This window comes from Sinocyclocheilus grahami, unplaced genomic scaffold, assembly GCF_001515645.1.
Source record: "Sinocyclocheilus grahami isolate Dianchi unplaced genomic scaffold, SAMN03320097.WGS_v1.1 scaffold308.1, whole genome shotgun sequence".
Classification (NCBI taxonomy): Eukaryota; Metazoa; Chordata; class Actinopteri; order Cypriniformes; family Cyprinidae; genus Sinocyclocheilus; species Sinocyclocheilus grahami.
Genome location: NW_015505487.1, coordinates 91406 through 110964, shown reverse-complemented (window position 1 = coordinate 110964; position 19559 = coordinate 91406). Strand labels below are relative to the sequence as shown.

Below are 19559 nucleotides of genomic sequence, written 5' to 3'. Positions count from 1 at the left end.
CTACAATGCCGGCTGTTCTGACTCACAGACTGTAAGTAAGTTTTTTATATATAAAGAATTTGCCACTGATGATTCAAACGCGAGTTTTGAGCAGTGTAGAGTAGCGCTTGTTGTTTGTTATTTCTCCGATCACGGAGCAATGCAATGCAAAGCGTAAAAAGACAGTGTAAGTCATTATAATCCGTAATTATGTCCCCACTGGATGCAACAAATGCCTCGTTTATATTGGGTTTTAATGTTTTTGTCTCCCGTCGCTTCGGCCGGGACAAGGCATCACAATATGGCAAGGGGCGTAACATTTCTGTCACACGCTTGAGGTATTTGGCCAATCACAACGCACTGGACAGCTGGCCAATCAGAGCACACCCCACTTTTCAGACCGATGAGCTTTGTAAAAATCGACGCGTTTCAGAAAGGCGGGGCATAGAGGAGAAAAAATAATGTACAGTATGTGGAAAATAATGGGTTTTTTTAACCTTAAACCGCATAAACACATTTCATTACACCAAATACACAAAATAATGTTCTTTTTAGCAACATCATATGACCCCTTTAAAAATGTTTTGCCTTTGTAGGGGAGTAAAGCATGCTCACTCGAATGAACTGAGACTGCAATTCTCAAATGTCCCAGTGACACCCCACTCACACTATTAACCAGTGCTGTTAGCAGCTTAGTAAAAAAAATGCAACCATTTACAACATCAACGTGTATGATGTGTAGTGTTTTAAAATGTGTTCAGAGTTGTGTAGTGTATTCCAACCTTTAATTGGAAGATCATTCAAGCATAGACATTTCATTGAGGGGGAAAAATCACCACTGAAATTACTTTCTGATACTACAACTCATTAATATCTTCAATACTCTAAAACTCTCATATATTCCTACTTCTCAAAGACCACCTGTGCTGATGATTGAGTGCCAGTGTGTGGACTAGCAGTTTGGACATTGTCCTAAAAACATTGATTCGATTTCCCAATTCTTTGGTACTGGGGTGTCTTTCAATTCTGCAGCCTTTGCAAAACTATTCATCTACAACTTAAAATATCTGAACAAAGTACAGATGAAGTGATATTGAAGAGAAAGTGCATGGGTTTGAAGCTGATGCGGAGTAAAACATTTCTTTAATCAATACAAACAATCAAGGTGATTTATCTAAAAGATAAAAAAAAAAAAAAAAACCTTCCCACACTGACCTTCATCTTATGCAATACCATGACAAGCAACTAAATGCAAAAAAATCAGTCTGTGAATCTGACTGAATCAAGGTACACCGATGTTGATAAAACATGTTTATTCTCTCCACTCACAAATTAGACCAATAAATAGGGTCTGCACTCAACCACCAGCACTAGACTCCTGACTTTGAAAAGAGCCAGATGAGCTTCCTTCACCTTACAGAGGTCAAAACTTCCAGAAGACACTCCAACTGAAACAGCAGCTGCTCTTCAACTGCTCTTCTTTTTCCAGCAACTAAAAATGAGGTTTCTGCTCTTCTCTGAATGGCTTGTGGACTGGGCTCGTGGCACATACTGGTACCTGTTTGGCAGGAGAAGTGGACTGTGCAAGGAGACCATAAGCCTTCCAAGCCCACTAGCTACAGATGAAAAGAAAAAGAACAGAGTGCTTCAAAAAGATAAGCAAGCTTTCGATCAAAGAGACTGAATTGTAAAACAACTTGAATGCAAACATACAGTATAATACTGACTAATTCTCCATTTCTTACCCTAGAGTATTTGATGAGTTTGAGGTGCCCAGAAACCTGGACGTTATTGTGATTGGCAGTGGTATTGGTGGTTTGACAGCAGCGGCAGTTTTAGCCAAACTAGGAAAGAAAGTCCTGGTGTTGGAGCAAGACAAGCAGGCAGGAGGCCTGTGTGAGACCTTCACTGAAAAAGGCTTCGAGTTTGACTGTGGTAAGATAACCTCAGCAATGTTCATGGAGCTGTATAAATGATTGCTTGATGAAATGCTGAATGCATTTTAATAATTGCATGATCTATTTTTGTCTTAAAGGCTTCCATTACGTTGGACAACTTCATGAAAACGGCTTCCTGAAAGTTGTGTTGGATCTGATCACTGATGGCCAGGTGCATTATGCTGAGCAGGGTTTCCATGTGGACACAGTTGTTATTGGTAAAGGCAAACAACGTAAAGAATACACTATCTACAGTGGCAAGAAGCAGATGGAGGCTCATCTTAAGAAGCAGTTTCCCAATGATACCAAGGCAGTAGAGGAGCTGTTCAAAATCATGAAGGTATTTATAATTTTGTTGAGGTTTTTGTAAATACCAGACTTTGCAGAGTATGGCCTTTAAATGCCCTATGAATTATATATGAATGTCTCCATATTTTCCTAATAGATCTGTTCCAAGAAGATCCATCTCCTGTGTATGCTGAAGATGGTCCCACTCTGGTTTGCTCGCTTCATACTGTGGAATGGAATCGCGGACTTGATCTCCCCAATTTTCAGATACTCCCGCACCAGTACAACAGACGTGGTCAAGTCTTTCACTAGCAACCAAGACCTCCTCACTGTGTTTTCTCAAATATTTTATGGTGAGAGAAGAAATCTCTAGTCTGTTCCCAACTTATTTTGCATTGAGCTATTTTATTGAATTCTTCTGGAGAAGTTTCAACTAGAAACACTGTTTTCCTCCTGAAGGTGTCCCACCCAAAAACAACAGCTGCATGATTGACGCCCTCTTCCTGCACCACTCCAAGCATGGCGTATACTATCCTAAGGGTGGTGCTAGCGAGATCCCGTACCACATCATCCAGGTTTTGGAGCGGCATGGAGGAAAAGTCCTTGTCAATGCTCCTGTGTCCAGCATTCTAGTTGATAAAAAGCAAAATGCGTACGGTGAGTTTGTGATCTGATCGTGAGACAACAATGGATGTTCAACAGCCTCACTGGAACCCAAAATGGGTTCTACATTACATATTTGCATTCTCAAAATGCATTGTTTTTTGTCTGACCAGGAGTGGCTGTGAAGACAGGGGGTGAAGAAGATGTTGAAGTTCGGGCTCCTGTGATCATTTCAAATGTTGGCATGTTCACCACCTTCAAGAAGCTTCTGCCTCCAGAGATTCAGGCAAATCCGGGTAAGCAAGTGAACATCTTCAATATATGCGATACTATGAACAAAGTTATGAACTCAATCAATGGTCCATATGATGGTGTGTGGTAACACATGCATCTCTTGCCCTTTACAGAAGTCATGGACTATCTTCATACTTTGAAACCAGGCAAAGGATTTTTCCAGGTGTTTGCAGGCTTTAATGCCACTAAAGAAGAACTGGGCATCTCTTCAACCAACATGCGACTCTATAAGAGCAACAACATGGATGAAATGTAGGTGCACAAGTCCATCGTTCACTCTTCAATGCTGTTAAAGTACTTGTGTTAACAGTGATGAGAATAAAGCATATTATGTGCATATAATGTTTAGCATGGAAGAATACTTTGCTTCAGACAAGGAGGACGCACCTGATAACATCCCCATGATGTATACAGTGGGGCAAAAAAGTATTTAGTCAGCCACCAATTGTGCAAGTTCTCCCACTTAAAAAGATGAGAGAGGCCTGTAATTTTCATCATAGGTATACCTCAACTATGAGAGACAAAATGAGAAAAAAAAATCCAGAAAATCACATTGTAGGATTTTTAAAGAATTTATTTGCAAATTATGGTGGAAAATAAGTATTTGGTCAATAACAAAATTTCATCTCAATACTTTGTTATATACCCTTTGTTGGCAATGACAGACGTCAAACGTTTTCTGTAAGTCTTCACAAGGTTGTCACACACTGTTGCTGGTATTTTGGCCCATTCCTCAAGAGCAGTAATGTTTTGGGGCTGTCACTGGGCAACACGGATTTTCAACTCCCTCCAAAGATTTTCTATGGGGTGGCCCTCTGCAAAGGATCCCATCTCGCGCGCCCGTTTTCCAGGTTTCTTATATGACCTTTGCTCTATTCTTCAAAGTTTTATACAGTCAGGACAACAACTCAAAATTATTTGTCTGTATCTATTTGCATTTTTAGGACAGTCACGTATGGTGATCCACACTATGGTCAATCCAAGGTGGTTTGGACAGTGGAACAACATCAGAGAGACAGAAAGAGGACAAGAATATGAGAAATACAAGATGAGATTTGCTAATCATCTCTTTGACTGGGCTTGCGTCCACTTCCCCAAGCTGAAAGAGAAGGTCAATTTGTCATACTTCATATTTGAGTGCTGCTTAATAACAGAACTGTAATAACATTGAAAAGGCTGAAACGATTTAATAAATGATCTGAATTTATTTTCTTTTGTAGTTGGTGATGCTGCATGCAGTCACTCCCATAAACATGCATGGGCTGGGGGCCACATATGGGTCCATGCTGTCTGCAGAGCACAGTCTGGAGAGATTCCAGCCTCTGAACATTGCCATGACCAGGTGCAACACTCCTGTCAAGAACCTCTACCTGTCAGGTAATACTCCGAGTTTGAGTGACAAGAAGATATTACACGAGCACAGCAATGAAGGAAGTCCATTTCTTGGATTATTAAGAAATATTTGACAGCTAAATGCTGTGATCGATCAGTCAGAATTATCAGAAATATTCCAGAAAGCCTTTTAATATTGGATATTTAAGTGGCATATTATAGATAGTTGCATGTTTTGCCTGGTGAACTTATAAATGTATTTTCTTGTGTTTCATCTCAGGGCAAGATGTTTTCTCCGCTGGTTACTCTGGTGCTCTACATGGTGGTCTTCTCTGTGCTTCAAGTGTTGTGGATCACTGTCTGTATATTGACCTTCTGCTCCTCCAAAAGAAACTGAAGAGGAAGTCAGTCAAGAAACTAGAGTGAAAAAACGAAATAAAATATGTGAAAGGGCCGCTGAGATGAATATATCAGTCGTTAATCAATTTCATCCCCATTTTAATGTGGTTTTAATATGTAGAAACAGCAAAACAAACAGTGAGGGTTTGTCACTATCATTATCTACCTGTACAAACCCTTATATATAGGCTCAGTGATGTCAACTGCTAGTAAGGACTAAAATGGTACAAATCTTGATCAAAAACCATTTCTTTTGCTGTACATTTGTCCGATGTGCTGCACATTCTTTTGCCGCCTCTTTTAAAAATTTACAAATGACCAAACAGCCAGTTTTGCCATTTTGTGTGTAACATGTCATCAATGAATGGACTGTTGGCCTGACATCTAAGGCACCAATGACTTATCCAGCTGCAAACACATTATCTGAATACATTTTAATTAAATTGTATTTATACTCACAAATACCAAGCCAACAGAAATATTTGCAATGCAATATTCCCAGCACACAAAAGGAAATCTGCGCTGCAAATTCTCACAACACAAACAAAAACAGTTCGCACATGTAGAATCCTGCTTGTTGTGGTCTGTATACTTGCGCGTTTCTGTATTTGGTTGTCTTGTCAGAATTTGCAGAGAGTTTCTGCATTTGTGAGTATTTGCATCGCGTTTCTGTATTTGGTTGTGTTGTGAGAATTTGTAGCGCGTGTGTTGTCGAATTGATGAAGATGTTTTCTTAATTTGCAGGTAGGGATGTAACGATTCACTCAACTCACGATTCGATTCGATTCACGATTTTGATTTCACGATTCGATTTTCTCACGATTTTTTTATGAGAAAATGAAAAGGTTTTATTAGACTATTGCTGCGTTTCTTTTTGAAATTGAAATATAACAAACTACCGTATTGATCCGAATATAAGACAATGTTTTTTTCTTGGAAATACATCTGAAAAAACGCGGTCGTCTTATATTCAGGGTTTAGACTTTGACATGTCAATAATACACCCACAACAATAGGTGGCACCAAATACGCATACAACGAATGTGCCATGAAATACGTAAATGCGTGTTGTAAAAATCGCGAGTAAAAACAAAAGAAAAAGAAAAGCTTACAGCTGCATGACTTATGAACATTGCTTTAATATGCATTGTTCAGAGGCAAGATGAAAAGAAAATACCACCTAAAATTTTCTAAAGATAGTCAGTTCCCCTCAGAGATACATTCATATAAACTCCTACTCCAAATGTATCGCGATTTGTTTGGGATCTTAACCGATTTGAATCGTCACATATTTGAAATGATTTTCGACGAGCTCGCGGTTAATCGATACATCCTATTTGCAGGTGTTTTTTCATTTGCAGCGCGTTGAGCTCTCTCGGGTCTCCAATATCTCCGGGTCTCAGCCACCGTACGAAAAGCACGCTTTTTGCGCATGCGTAACTATCGAATGCTGTGCGTAAAAAGCTTGTAGATGCCAGCTAAAGCAAAATAGAAACTAAAGAGAATTAAAGTTGTATTTGTGTTTTCAACGGCATTATGAGATGCTGAGTCCAAAAGAAAGTGATTAACTGAATTCTATCGTCACGCCCTGGCGATTCATTTTGGAAAGTTGAGGTGAATCATTGGGAGTTACGCGAAATATTCCACAAATATTTATTTGTTTTCTTGTTTGTTTGTTGTTTCGTGGTAAGCGTTGTACAAAGAGATCGTACTCAAGTAAATAAATTGTAAGTTAACAGGCTGGGAGTCGACCCCAAAAAGAACCATTTTTGAGGCGTTGGCAATCGAGAGACTAGAGTCTTAGCGCCAGACTCTAATCTTTTGGTTTTGTTCAATAGTTGCACTTTGTTCGATAGTCCACTTTAGACATTCTACTAACTGTAAGTAACTTTGCAACTACATGTCAACTAACTCTCATTAGAGCATCTGTAGACTGTTAGTTTAAGGTTAGTAGAATAAGTTACCATACTTGCAAAGTAACTTATAGTCAGTAGAGCGTCTGTTAAGCGACCATCAAAACAAAGTGTTAGTAGATATTAAGCAGACAGTCTACTAATACTCTGACTGCTAGTTGACATGTAGTTGCAAAGTTAATAATAATATACTAATTCAGTATAAATGTTAGTATTGTGAGGGAGGCTTTGAACGCGACCTGTTTTTAAACAAGAGGTAAGTGAACACGAGCATCATGTATAAGCTACTGTGCTTATAAAGAATAGACCTATATCTATCTATATATATATATATATATATATATATATATATACACTGAAAAAAAAGATAAACACAACACTTTTGTTTTTGCCCCCATTTTTCATGAACTGAACTCATATCTAAGACTTTTTCCATTGTACATAAAAAGCCTATTTCTCAAATATTGTTCACAAATCTGTCTAAATCTGTGTTAGTGAGCACTTCTCCTTTGCTGAGATAATCCATCCACCTCACAGGTGTGGCATATCAAGATGCTGATTAGACAGCATGATTATTGCACTGGTGTGCCTTAGGCTGGCCACAATAAAAGGCCACTCTAAAATGTGCAGTTTTACTGTATTGTGTGTATATATATATATATATATATATATAAATTGCAAATTATCAATACCTTCAATCATAATCGCAAAATATACTTATTGCCTGTCTCTTGTGATATGCACTGTTTATTTTCTTCTTCCTTTTTATTTGCTTCTTTTTTTTTCTTCAGAATGGAGAAAATAATAGAAGTCTAGAGTTGACTTTGTCAGACTCTAATTGCCCTGCTCCCTACAAAGTGTTCACTTCAAATGCTCTGCCTGAAGTGAGTGGTGCATAGTGATGGTCACCCCTTCACTATGTTCCATTAGTGCTTAACAAACAAGCTACCTACCTTTGTAGGTATCTTTTCCAGCAATTCAATTCAACAACCAGTCAGTTTTATTCTTATGCTGCCTAGTCTGTGCAGTTGGTGGAAAGAAGTGTTTGTTTTTTTTGCTTTTTTTTTAAACTATGACTCCCCTGTAATCACTAAATTTTGCTTTGTGCTCTTTAAAGCTCACTTGAATTTGTTGTAGATCATTTGACATGTTATGGTGCTTTGGAATCCTGAATTACCTTTATGCACAAAACACTGCCACATTGACTGAATGGGCTGCAAGGCAATTCCTTTGCTTTCAAATACAGCCAGTGTATGTGGTTGTGCAGATGTCTTATCTCATATGTGATCGACCAGTGAATTGTAATGTTTGCCTTTACACATTTGCACATTTGGATGATGAAACGCGCAACATTAACACATTAATATATTTAAAGTAAATCAATGATCTGATTTATCACCTATACAACTTACAATAATTGATCCAAGTGCAGATGCAGTGACATTAAAGAGATTGCATGGGTTAATGTTTGTTGTTTGACTGTCTGCAACTCTCTCAGAGGAAGTTGATTAGAAAGGAATCGGTTCTCCAAATCATACGACAAGTCAAGCTGATTTGAATACTTCACCAGATAATAATAATAATAATAAGAAGAAGAAAAATACATGCATTCCCACATTTATGCAAAACAAGAGTTAATCATTATGAGTCAAGTCAAGTCACCTTTATTTATATAGCGCTTTTAACAATACAGATTGTGACAAAGCAACTGAACAGCATTAATTACGAAAATAGTGTCAATGCAAAATGACAATAGTAAACACTCATTTTTCAGTTAAAGACAGTTCATCATTGAATTCAGTGATGTCAACATCCAGCTCAGTTTAAATAATATCTTTGCAATCATGTCAACGATAACGCTGGAAATGAAGTGTCCCCAACTAAGCAAGCCAGAGGCGACAGCGGCAAGGAACCAAATTATGAGCAACTAAAGCAATCAGTCTGTTAAACTGTCAGGTCAAACCAATCATAGTGAAGCAAGTTAATTCTCTCCACCCACAATTTAGACTAATAAATAAGGCCTTAACTCACTCACCAACACTAAACTCTTGGCTTTCATCCCTGGGAAGTGCAGCTCCTTGAGTTTTCAACTCCTCATTAAAGGTTACTCTCCCAGCAGTCATTCCTGAAACTGAAAACACCAGCTGATCTTTTTCTAGCAATTGAAGATGGGGTGGATTCTGCTTTTCTTGGAATGGCTTGTGGATTGGGCTCGTGGCACATACTGGTATCTGTTTGGCAGGAGAAGTGGACTGTGCAAGGGGACCATCAGCCCTCTTGGCCCACTAGTTGTAGACCAAAACAAAAAGGACAGACTTCTTCGGAAAGGTACGTAAGCTTTAGTTTGCGAGTAGTGTGCAAGTCAATACTTCACAAATCTGTTCTGGTGACCCCCAACCAGTGCACATTTTGCATGTCTAGCTCATAGGCTGCACCCAGTTCATGTCTTGCAATCTCTACTAATCAGCTGATGAGTTGAATCAGGTGTGTTAAATGAGGGAGACATACAAAATATGCAGTGGTTGGGCATCCCCAGACAATGGATGCCCTCTTCCTGCACCACTCCAAGCGTGGTGTGTACTATCCAAAGGGTGGTGCCAGTGAGATCCCATACCACGTCATCCAGGTTTTGGAGAAGCATGGCGGGAGAGTCCTTGTAAATGCGCCTGTGTCCAGCATTCTAGCTGATGGAAAACAAAGTGCATATGGTGAGTTACTGGGCTTGTCCAAATACCCACACTTGCGGTCTTGGCCACTTGATTATGTACACTCAACAGGAAGTGTGCATGCAAGACTGTCCCAGGTCTTAATCATCAAAGCGCAGTGCCCTTAATGCGTACTAAATCCACACTTAAACCACTTTGGGGCGTATTTTAAGAAAGTGTATCCCATGTGTCTTGTTCTGGAAAAGAATTGTGAGTTTTTGCAGAGATGTCATGTTCGATTGCATATAATTTGGTAGTAGAAGAACGTGTTCCAAGTTATGTGCAAAGATGTGTATTTTGTACTAGATTTGCAACTGCTTATCACTAAATGAGAAGCGTGACCATCTAAATTAAGCCGTTGTCTGTTATAGGGACTACCGAACTTTATTATAACATGCAAACTACTGTAAGTCGAAGCTCAACTTTATATCTAATATCTACACACTTGTGGTCTTCATGCTCACTTGTGTTGAATGCAGGAAATGTGTCCTGTCAAGTGCAAAGACCACAAGTGTGGGTGTTTGGACAGGCCCACAGTATATGTATACGGAGATTGTGTTGTCTATTACATATTGGGGCATCCAGTACCTGCAGATGCATAAAACAAGGGTTATCATATCCGTATTCTCTTTGACCAGGAGTGACCGTGAAGGCCGGAGGTAAAGATGTTGAAGTTCTGGCTCCTGTGACTATTTCTAACGCTGGAGTGTTCACCACCTTCAAGAAGCTTCTGCCTCCAGAGTTTCAGGCAAATCCGGGTAAGTGTACGAATGTTTTCAGTACACTGCAAAATCCCCAGCATTAAATCAACTCCGCTCGGAGTACATTGTCCCAATCTACAGAGTGTTAAAGTAACACTGAAGCTGAGTTACCACTGTTGTGGCTTCTGTGGTAAGTTTTCATGCTTAAAAGCATGAACAGTAGTTGTTCATCTTCAACCCCGTTAACAGCGGGTTTTCTTTACTAATGCTCAATCATTGCTTAATTATCCCATTAACTTTAACTCGGCTTCAGTGTTACTTTAACACTCTGTAGATTGGGACAATATGTACTCTGAGCAGAGTTGACTTAACTCTGGGGATTTTGCTGTGTACCTTGTACTGCTTCTTGCTATAACTTAATGTGACTTGATAACATGATGTGCTGTATTACTGGGTAGATTTTTCTGGGGTAATGTGTACATCTGCTTTTCCCAGAGGTCCAAGGTTATCTTCATACTCTGAAACCAGGCAAAGGATTTTTCCAGGTGTTTGCAGGCTTTAATGCAACTATGGAAGAACTGGGCATCTCTTCAACTAACATCCGCCTTTATAAGAGCAACAACATGGATGAGATGTAGGTGCACAAGTCCATTAATCACTCTTTTCTCCATTTAAACATACTGTAAGTCTACATTCTCTTTAGCAATTTAATTTGATTGCTTTAGGATGGAAGAGTACTTCGATTCAGACAAGGACATCGCACCTGACAACATCCCCATGATGTACGTTTCCTTCCCCTCTGCTAAGGATCCCACTTCATGCACTCGTTTCCCAGGTTAAATTTCTCGCACTATTGTACATCCAAAACAATGTAAACAAACCAACTATGTCTCAGTGGGTGGCTTGTGTTTTAGGGCAGTCACGTATGGTGATCCACACTATGGTCAATCCAAAGTGGTTTGAACAGTGGCACAATGTCAGTGAGCCTGAAAGGGGTGAAGAGTATGAGAAATACAAGATGAGATTTGCTAATCATCTCTTTGACTGGGCTTGTGTCCACTTCCCCAAGCTGAAAGAGAAGGTAAACTTTGGTTATGGGTGCTGTTGTTTCCTTCCCCTCTGCTAAGGATCCCACTTCATGCACTCGTTTCCCAGGTTAAATTTCTCGCACTATTGTACATCCAAAACAATGTAAACAAACCAACTAAAGTGTCTCAGTGGGTGGCTTGTGTTTTAGGGCAGTCACGTATGGTGATCCACACTATGGTCAATCCAAAGTGGTTTGAACAGTGGCACAATGTCAGTGAGCCTGAAAGGGGTGAAGAGTATGAGAAATACAAGAGGAGATTTGCTAATCATCTCTTTGACTGGGCTTGTGTCCACTTCCCCAAGCTGAAAGAGAAGGTAAACTTTGGTTATGGGTGCTGTACTGTAGTAAAGTTACAGAAGTGTTGTGGCTTAAGTGGTCATTTTGTGGCTTTTGTAGTTGGCAATGTTGCATGCAGTCACTCCCATTAACATGCATGGGCTGAGGGCCACATATGGGTCCATGCTGTCTGCAGAGCACAGTCTGGAGAGATACCAGCCTCTGAACATTGCCATGACCAGGTGCAACACTCCTGTCAAGAACCTCTACCTGTCAGGTATTACTCCATTACAAGTTTCAAAGGATGTGGTATGAATATTAAATTTCCTATATGAAGTTGTTTTCACCTCAGGGCAAGATGTTTTCTCTGGTGGTTACTCTGGCGCGCTACATGGTGGACTTCTCTGTGCTTCAACTGTTATGGATCACTGTCTGTATATTGACCTCCTGCTCCAGCAAAAGAAACTGAAGAGGAAGGTGGTCAAGAAAGTAGAGTGAGAATATGTGGTGTAATATTTGTACTCTTGATGCTATTCTCTTGTGGTTTTGCTGCACATTTGTTCCCTGCAACTCTGAATAAAGATGTGAATAATGTGGTACTGGTATTCATAGTTGAATATGCATCTTCATGCTGCCAGTACTAGGTGTCTAGATTTATGCAGTCAGACTTGACAACACAAGTGGTTGTTGTACTGGAAACTTCAATGTGTCCCAGAAGTGACTTTAGAGGTAATTTGGTAAACTTTAGCATATCCAGTGAGTTGCAGCACTTCAAGATACCAGGTGGATGTATGCCCTTCACCTGAACTCTTCAATTTGACTCTGACTTACTGGTTGGTTAACTGTTTATGGTTTGTCACTAGATGGCAGCATTATAGTGCTGCTTCATACACTTTAAGAATTTAGCCCACAACCGGACACCACAGTGCTGGTTATGTTGCATTAGCAAAAAGTTACTTCATACACAATATTAGCACGATTAAACTGATGCAGTGAGACGATTGCACTCATCACTGCTTTTTTCATCAGGAAATGTTTTTAAAACTGATTTTCACATGTGGGATTTGGTTTACAGTTGTGGAGCTGGAAGCCGGTTTTGCTGCACATTTGTTCCCTGCAACTCTGAATAAAGATGTGAATGTGGTACTGGTTTTCATAGTTGAATATGCATCTTCATGCTGCCAGTACTAGGTGTCTAGATTTATGCAGTCAGACTTGACAACACAAGTGGTTGTTGTACTGGAAACTTCAATGTGTCCCAGAAGTGACTTTAGAGGCATCAGTAATTTGGCAAACTTTAGCATATCCAGTGAGTTGCAGCACTTCAAGATACCAGGTGGATGTATGCCCTTCACCTGAACTCTTCAATTTGACTCTGACTTACTGGTTGGTTAACTGTTTATGGTTTGTCACTAGATGGCAGCATTATAGTGCTGCTTCATACACTTTAAGAATTTAGCCCACAACCGGACACCACAGTGCTGGTTAAGTTGCATTAGCAAAAAGTTACTTCATACACAATATTAGCACGATTAAACTGATGCAGTGAGACGATTGCACTCATCACTGCTTTTTCATCAGGAAATGTTTTTAAAACTGATTTTCACATGTGGGATTTGGTTTACAGTTGTGGAGCTGGAAGCTAGAGAAAATGTCACAGATGTGCGGTTTAAACCAAGTGGTCTGAAACTGCTGTGTAAAATGTTTTGTTAGTAGTTTGCTCTCAAGAGGGAATCGCACTGCTTTGACATGCATTAGCCAGAGAAGAAATATCTGGGATTTGAGTGGTTTTGGACCAAATAAATGGTCTTTAGGTTTGGCTGTGCCTTTTTCTGTTATGACTTTAACACTTGTGCTTGGTAGTTTTCCCAAGTCAACCCGTAGTCATTTGTGTCTGGCCCCTTTTGATTTAATTTGCCAGTTACTTTGAATAAACTAAGGATATATATTTGTTTTCAAGGAATATCCATGATCCTATCTGAAAGGATACTCCTCTTCCTTTTAGGTCTGGTGAACCTAAAGACTTGTTCCTGAGTCTCTAATTCAGTTACTTTCATATGAACCGCACCACAATTATAAAAGCCAGACACATAAAAGCCACACTTGCATGGAGTATGACTGTTGATCAAATGCTAGTTTGCTACGGTTTAAATACTCTTTAGTGTACAAATTACAGTCAGGGATTTTTACTTATGCCGATTGTGTTTAGGATTCAAAGATGTTAATTTGTGAAGATTATGAAAATTTTTATTTTTTGGTCAGCCTTCATTTCTTGCCACCTTTGTTCCGTGTGTGGAGTACGGATCACTGCAGTAGTGTGTGAGTGCAGCAGCAGGATGGTGTGCAGGGACGAACAGAGCTATTCAAAGCTGCTGTATAAATAGCCCAAGTGTATAAATGGTGACTCCGACAGTATTAGATGCTGCGGCTAGCTCCCAGCAGAAAGCGTTTGCTGTAAGCAAGCATGCAATCCATTTCAGAGGTGAATGGAGTCTTCTGCATAAATCCAATTTTAATATTTAATAAAAACACTGCAGTATAACTGAACGTTATTATTCATGCTCTTTATTACCAGGATTGGCTTCTGCTTGTATATCAGAAGCCACGTGGATACCAGTCGTGAATATTCGGTAAAAATTTGGGCTCTGATTTTGCCTGTTCTATGCAGATGGTGGCTGTTCCCTGAAGCTACTGAAGGGGATATAAATAGCAGCAGTTTCTGCCTCATCCCTCAGTGTGTCTCTCTCCACACACACACACCCATGTACACATAATACAAACACACTTCGAGTGTGTCTCTCTGTTTCCTTCATACATATTCTCTCCTCTTGCTCATCAGTTTGACTTCTAGCTTAAAATATCCTTTCTTCACTGCGTCTTGCCCTCTCAATCACTTCCCATAGGAATGACAAATCACAACGGAGATTGTTTCTCTTATTTGTTTCACCTAGACATATTTGAGAATAAATGGAGAGCCAAAGGCCACACAAGGTAATGCAGGTGTTTTTTTTTTTTTAATGTTAAATACTTTCTCATCCTAATTTATAAAATATGATTGCACCCTACTAAGTAAACACTTTGTCTCTGTGGTGCTATCAACAGATTGCTCTGTTTGTCTGAACATCCCAAAAAGCCCAACACAGCATCATCATTGGTGAGTGTGGAAAAGGACTGTTTACCCAGCCTAAAGCAGTGTTTGGGAGACCTGTTTTATTATTTTTGCAATAATGTGAAATAAAGTTTCTTTATTGGTGTCTGTGTTTCCATGAAGAAACATTAACATCCATAGAACATTTTCATTGCACAAAAGATTCTATAAAGTGGAAAAAGTTCTTCAGATTATTAAAATGTCCTTCATACTAAGAAACAAATGGTTATTTTACTTTTCATTGAAAGATTCTTTGAAGAACCAAAAATTGTTCATCTATGGCAGTGAAGACCCTTTATATATATGTGTGTGAGTGTGTATATATATATAGCCCCACATTTTTTTGTGATTTAGAATAGAAAAAAAAATCGAATTTTTATTTGGTATAGAAATCTTGACTCCCATAGATGTGGATCTCAGACATTGACCGGAAAAGCTACTTTAAAGTCTCTCTGTCAATACAACACACAGATGCTGGATTGATCTGTTGATATGTGCACAGGCACTACAGGATCTGGCCGAAACGCTTCTATAGTGCATCTTTTGTCCTTTATTTCATTAGAATTGATGTGCAGTTTATGAACTTCTTTTCCTCCATATTGGAGAATGCATAGACGCTTGACTTGCATCTTGGCATGAGGCACAGTCTACTTCAAAAGCTTTCAGTTTGCTGTTTTGCCATTTAGAGAAATAATTTCACATATGAAGAGGAGTCCAAATGTCTGAGTATCTAATGAAGATGCTTCTATTTTGCATTTTGCATCAAATTTAACAGTCTTCCATGACAAATTATTCTATCAGCCAGAGGGTTTGAGTAAAATGTTATCTGATTACTATCTATCTATCTATCTATCTATCTATCTATCTATCTATCTATCTATCTATCATTCTATCTATCTATCGTTCTATCTATCGTTCTATTTTTCTATCATTCTTTTGTACAGATGGCCTGTGACCTGTTCAGGCAAGGCTTTGCCAAGTACACATTCAAAGTTTGACTTGACTAACTTATAGTTAACTTACTCGCACATGATTTGAATTCAGCTCAAATCATATGTTGTATGAGGGCTGTGATTAAAACCTAACACTCACAGAGTGAAAACTTTCTCAGCTGAAATTTGGATCCAACTGTTCTACATTTTGAGATAATTGACAACATTTCACTGTTCATTCCACCCCCTGCTGGGCTTATTATTCTCAGCTTCCAGAATGATTTAGCACAAGCCTGCCTACTTGTTTTGAATTGAACAGGAATAGAAATGCATGTAGGATACTGGTGTGTGCAGCTATCATTATTTTTCTTTAACAGTGAATCAAGGCAGTGACTTATATAACATCATTTCTCTTTTAGTCTTTTTGTTATGTCACATCAATTCATATTAGGTTATTTTAAACAGTACAGTATCAAGACAAACTAAATTCAGCATGTGAAAACTGTCTGTTTCTTTAGAAATGATAGTAATACATGTGCATTATCTACAGTTTAGAAGTTTTCAAGAATTCTTCATGCTTGTGAAACTTATTTTCCATATTGTTGATGGTTTAGGATATTGCGTTATGTATGGCATGTTTTTACTGCAGTGGCATATTTAGAATAGAATGTGAATTTGATTCAAGTTCATTATATTTTTTCCTCATCATTCATGAACAAATTGTACGAGTTGCAAAGAAAGGAAAATATAAAAAAGATCAACTTTAGATGAAGAAAAATGTAGAAAGAATTGATTCACATCTAATTACAGTATGTATTTGTTTATTTTGAACCAATTATTTCTATATATTCAATATTATCTACAAATATTGTTAGTCCATTGTTAATACCTAACACTATTTTTTCTTTTTGAGAAGTTCATATTAAAAGATTAGTTCACCCAAAAACAAAAAAAGTACTCACCCTCAGGCCAAGATGTAGTTTGTTTCTTCATCTGAATAGATTTGGAGAAATTTAGCATTACATCACTTGCTCACCAATGGATCCTCCGCAGTGAATGGGTGCCGTCAGAATGAGAGTATAAATAGCTGATAAAACATCCCAATAATCCAGGACTCCAGTCCATCAATTAACATCTTGTGAAGTGAAAAGCTTTGTTTGTGTAAGAAACAAATCCCTCGGCTCATTAAGTTGTTTTTTAACTTCAAACTGTTGCATCTAGCTAAAATCCTTTCTCCAGTGAAAAAGTTGCAAGTAAGTCTGAATCAGGAGAGAAATATGCAAAGATCAACCCACATGAAAAAAATACTATAGTAATTTATAGTAAATACTATAGTGTTTTTAACCATACTATAGTAAAGTACTTGAATTAATTTGTTGTGATAATTCTATAGTTGCTGTGGTAATAATATAAACACATTACCCAATGCTGTACTAAGTTTTCTATAACTATAGGCTATATTATTATACTACAATACACAACAGTTTACTGTAGTAAAAACTAAAGTATACTACAGTATTTATTACAGTTTATCAGTTCACTATATTAATATAGTATGCTGTAGCATTCATTAACACACTGTTGTAAATACTATAATATATACAGCATAATTCACTTTAGTATGGTTCAAAAACACTATAGTATTTACTATAAATTACTATAGTATTTTTTCATGTGGGAAAATACTTGCAAATAAGTCTGGGTTTTTTTTATGTGAAATGACAAGGGGATGGACTTTTTCACTGGAGGAAGTGTTATTATGGATTATTATGGACTCATATTTTGGCCAGAATGACAATTTAATGTTAAACACGTAGCTTTTCACTTCAAATGACATTTATTGATGGACTGAGTCCTGTGGATTACATGTGGATTATTGTGATGTTTTTATCAAGTGTTTGGACTCTTATTCTGATCTATATCTTAGATGGTTGAATTGGGAAAAGTGGGTACATATTCAGCAAATTTTCATTTTTGGGTAAACTATTCCTTTCTGGAAAGGATTTAGGTGACCCATTCTGAAGTTTTGTGATCGGACAAGGCCTGTGTACAGCCTAAGAGCTGTGTAATGAAATCTTATTCTCACTGTGTCCATAACACACTAGTGTTTATCACCACATTGTTTTGAAATGAATCAGACAGGGTGATTCTGCATGGTACTTAGTAGTTTATTATCCAACTGTGCATACAATGTGCCCCTTCTCAGAAATCTTTTGCATTTAGGGGGAGGAATAAGTCTTTTTCTCCGTACACCACCGTGAAATGGTCTACACTCCATCACCGCCTGCTCATGATTGTTTTTCCATTTTAATGGACTGCTCCAAACTTTACCTTGGAGAGTGTCCCCGCTGTGCTGGCGCAGCGCCATTGTCTCTGGAACATTCTCTGGATGGACCATCCTGTCTGCAGGCAGTGTGCATGTTTGTGAGCAATTCATCTTTCTGAATTGACTCTGTCCCATTATTCCCATTCCAATTGAGCGTCTCTCAGCAAACAATCACAACATTCCATCAGGTGCACACTTAACATGGGAATTCACATTAAATTGCTCACGGGTCATTAACACACACAGGACTTCCTATAAATTAGTAACCAGGATTAGTGTCATAGATTTATAGAAATGTGGAGGTTTTTCTCTTTTCAAATGCACAGTGAAGACAGATTTGCTGGTTTATTCCCGGACAAATTTACAAGAGTCTGTGTATTTTGATTGATGATGCTTCTGATGTGCAGTTACTTTGAACAGACTGATGAAAAAAGCAGTGTACATAGTGTCCCCATCCTTGGGCTATATTGGTAAGACCCTGAGACACTGGTGTAGTCAATAGTAGCTGAGACATTGTGAACTGCATTGTGAGGACTTCATGTGCTGCTGACGGGCTGAGATGGATAGACCACTTGTGTATATCTATATATATATATATATATACACGTATAAATATCAACATGTATGTGTGTGTATTTACACATACACAGTAAACAAACATACAGTATATTATGTAAACACCAACTTTTATTTTGGATGTGATTAATCGTGAATAATCGATTTGACAGTGCTACTTTATTATTGTGATGTTTGAATTCTCATTCTGACGGCACCCATTCACTGCAGAGGATCCATTGGTGAGCAAGTGATGTTATGCTTAAGTTCTCAAAATCTGTTCCGATGAAGAAACAAACTCATCTACATCTTGGATGGACTGGGTGAGAGTACATTTTCATTTTTGGATGAACTATTCCTTTAATATGCTTCTAAGTGCCTCAAGCAATACTTCGAATCTTTCAAAAGCATTGGAAGTTCCTGTGATTCATTCTTTACAAAGTTAATACAACAAGCACTTTTGATAAACACTTTGTTTCCAGGAAAGACTGATAAAATCCTGTCTGTCCTTACCCTCAGAAGTTGTGTTAGGCCAGCCAATCAGATTAGAGCTTGCCAGATGCACCAGACATTGAAGGACTGTAGGCGGTTTTGCTGTCTAAGGCTGAGAGTAATATGACAGCATCCACGATGACAAACCAAATACACAACCATCCCAGCTCCAAACAGACAAAGAAAAATCCTGTACAGAAATGACATCCACAAGGACTCATCAGGGCTGAAGCTGCTAAGCTCACCTGGAAAGTGGTGCTGCAAAACTAGGTCACACATAAGGTAAAAAAGTTTGAAATGGACTTTTTGGCAGAATTGGGAGGGAGAGAACTGAAACATTCCATTCTCCTTCAGTACCTGGTTAGGTGAGAGATGGTCACACTTGAATTTGAACTGTGACACATACAGACGGACTGTGACTGAAAAACAGTCTAATAGAAACCATTGACTCATGTATAATCCAGTACTTTGATATGTCTGAAATCACCTTTCTATATTGCAATGCCAGCACAATTAAATTGAACATTCAACATTTTATATATATATATATATATATATATATATATATATATATATATATATATATATA

General features: G+C 38.3%; 1 protein-coding gene across 1 annotated transcript; it reads left to right on the top strand.

The window, feature by feature from the left end:
* Positions 1-1477: 1477 nt before the first annotated feature.
* LOC107601603 (putative all-trans-retinol 13,14-reductase) lies at positions 1478-12112 on the top strand. The gene is made up of 11 exons (XM_016293846.1): positions 1478-1638; positions 1730-1914; positions 2015-2256; positions 2362-2557; positions 2664-2861; positions 2981-3103; positions 3215-3353; positions 10877-10986; positions 11066-11232; positions 11638-11794; positions 11870-12112. Exons 1-11 carry the CDS (start codon positions 1478-1480, stop codon positions 12013-12015), a joined length of 1824 nt encoding a protein of 607 aa, XP_016149332.1. The 3' UTR covers positions 12016-12112.
* Positions 12113-19559: the final 7447 nt, after the last annotated feature.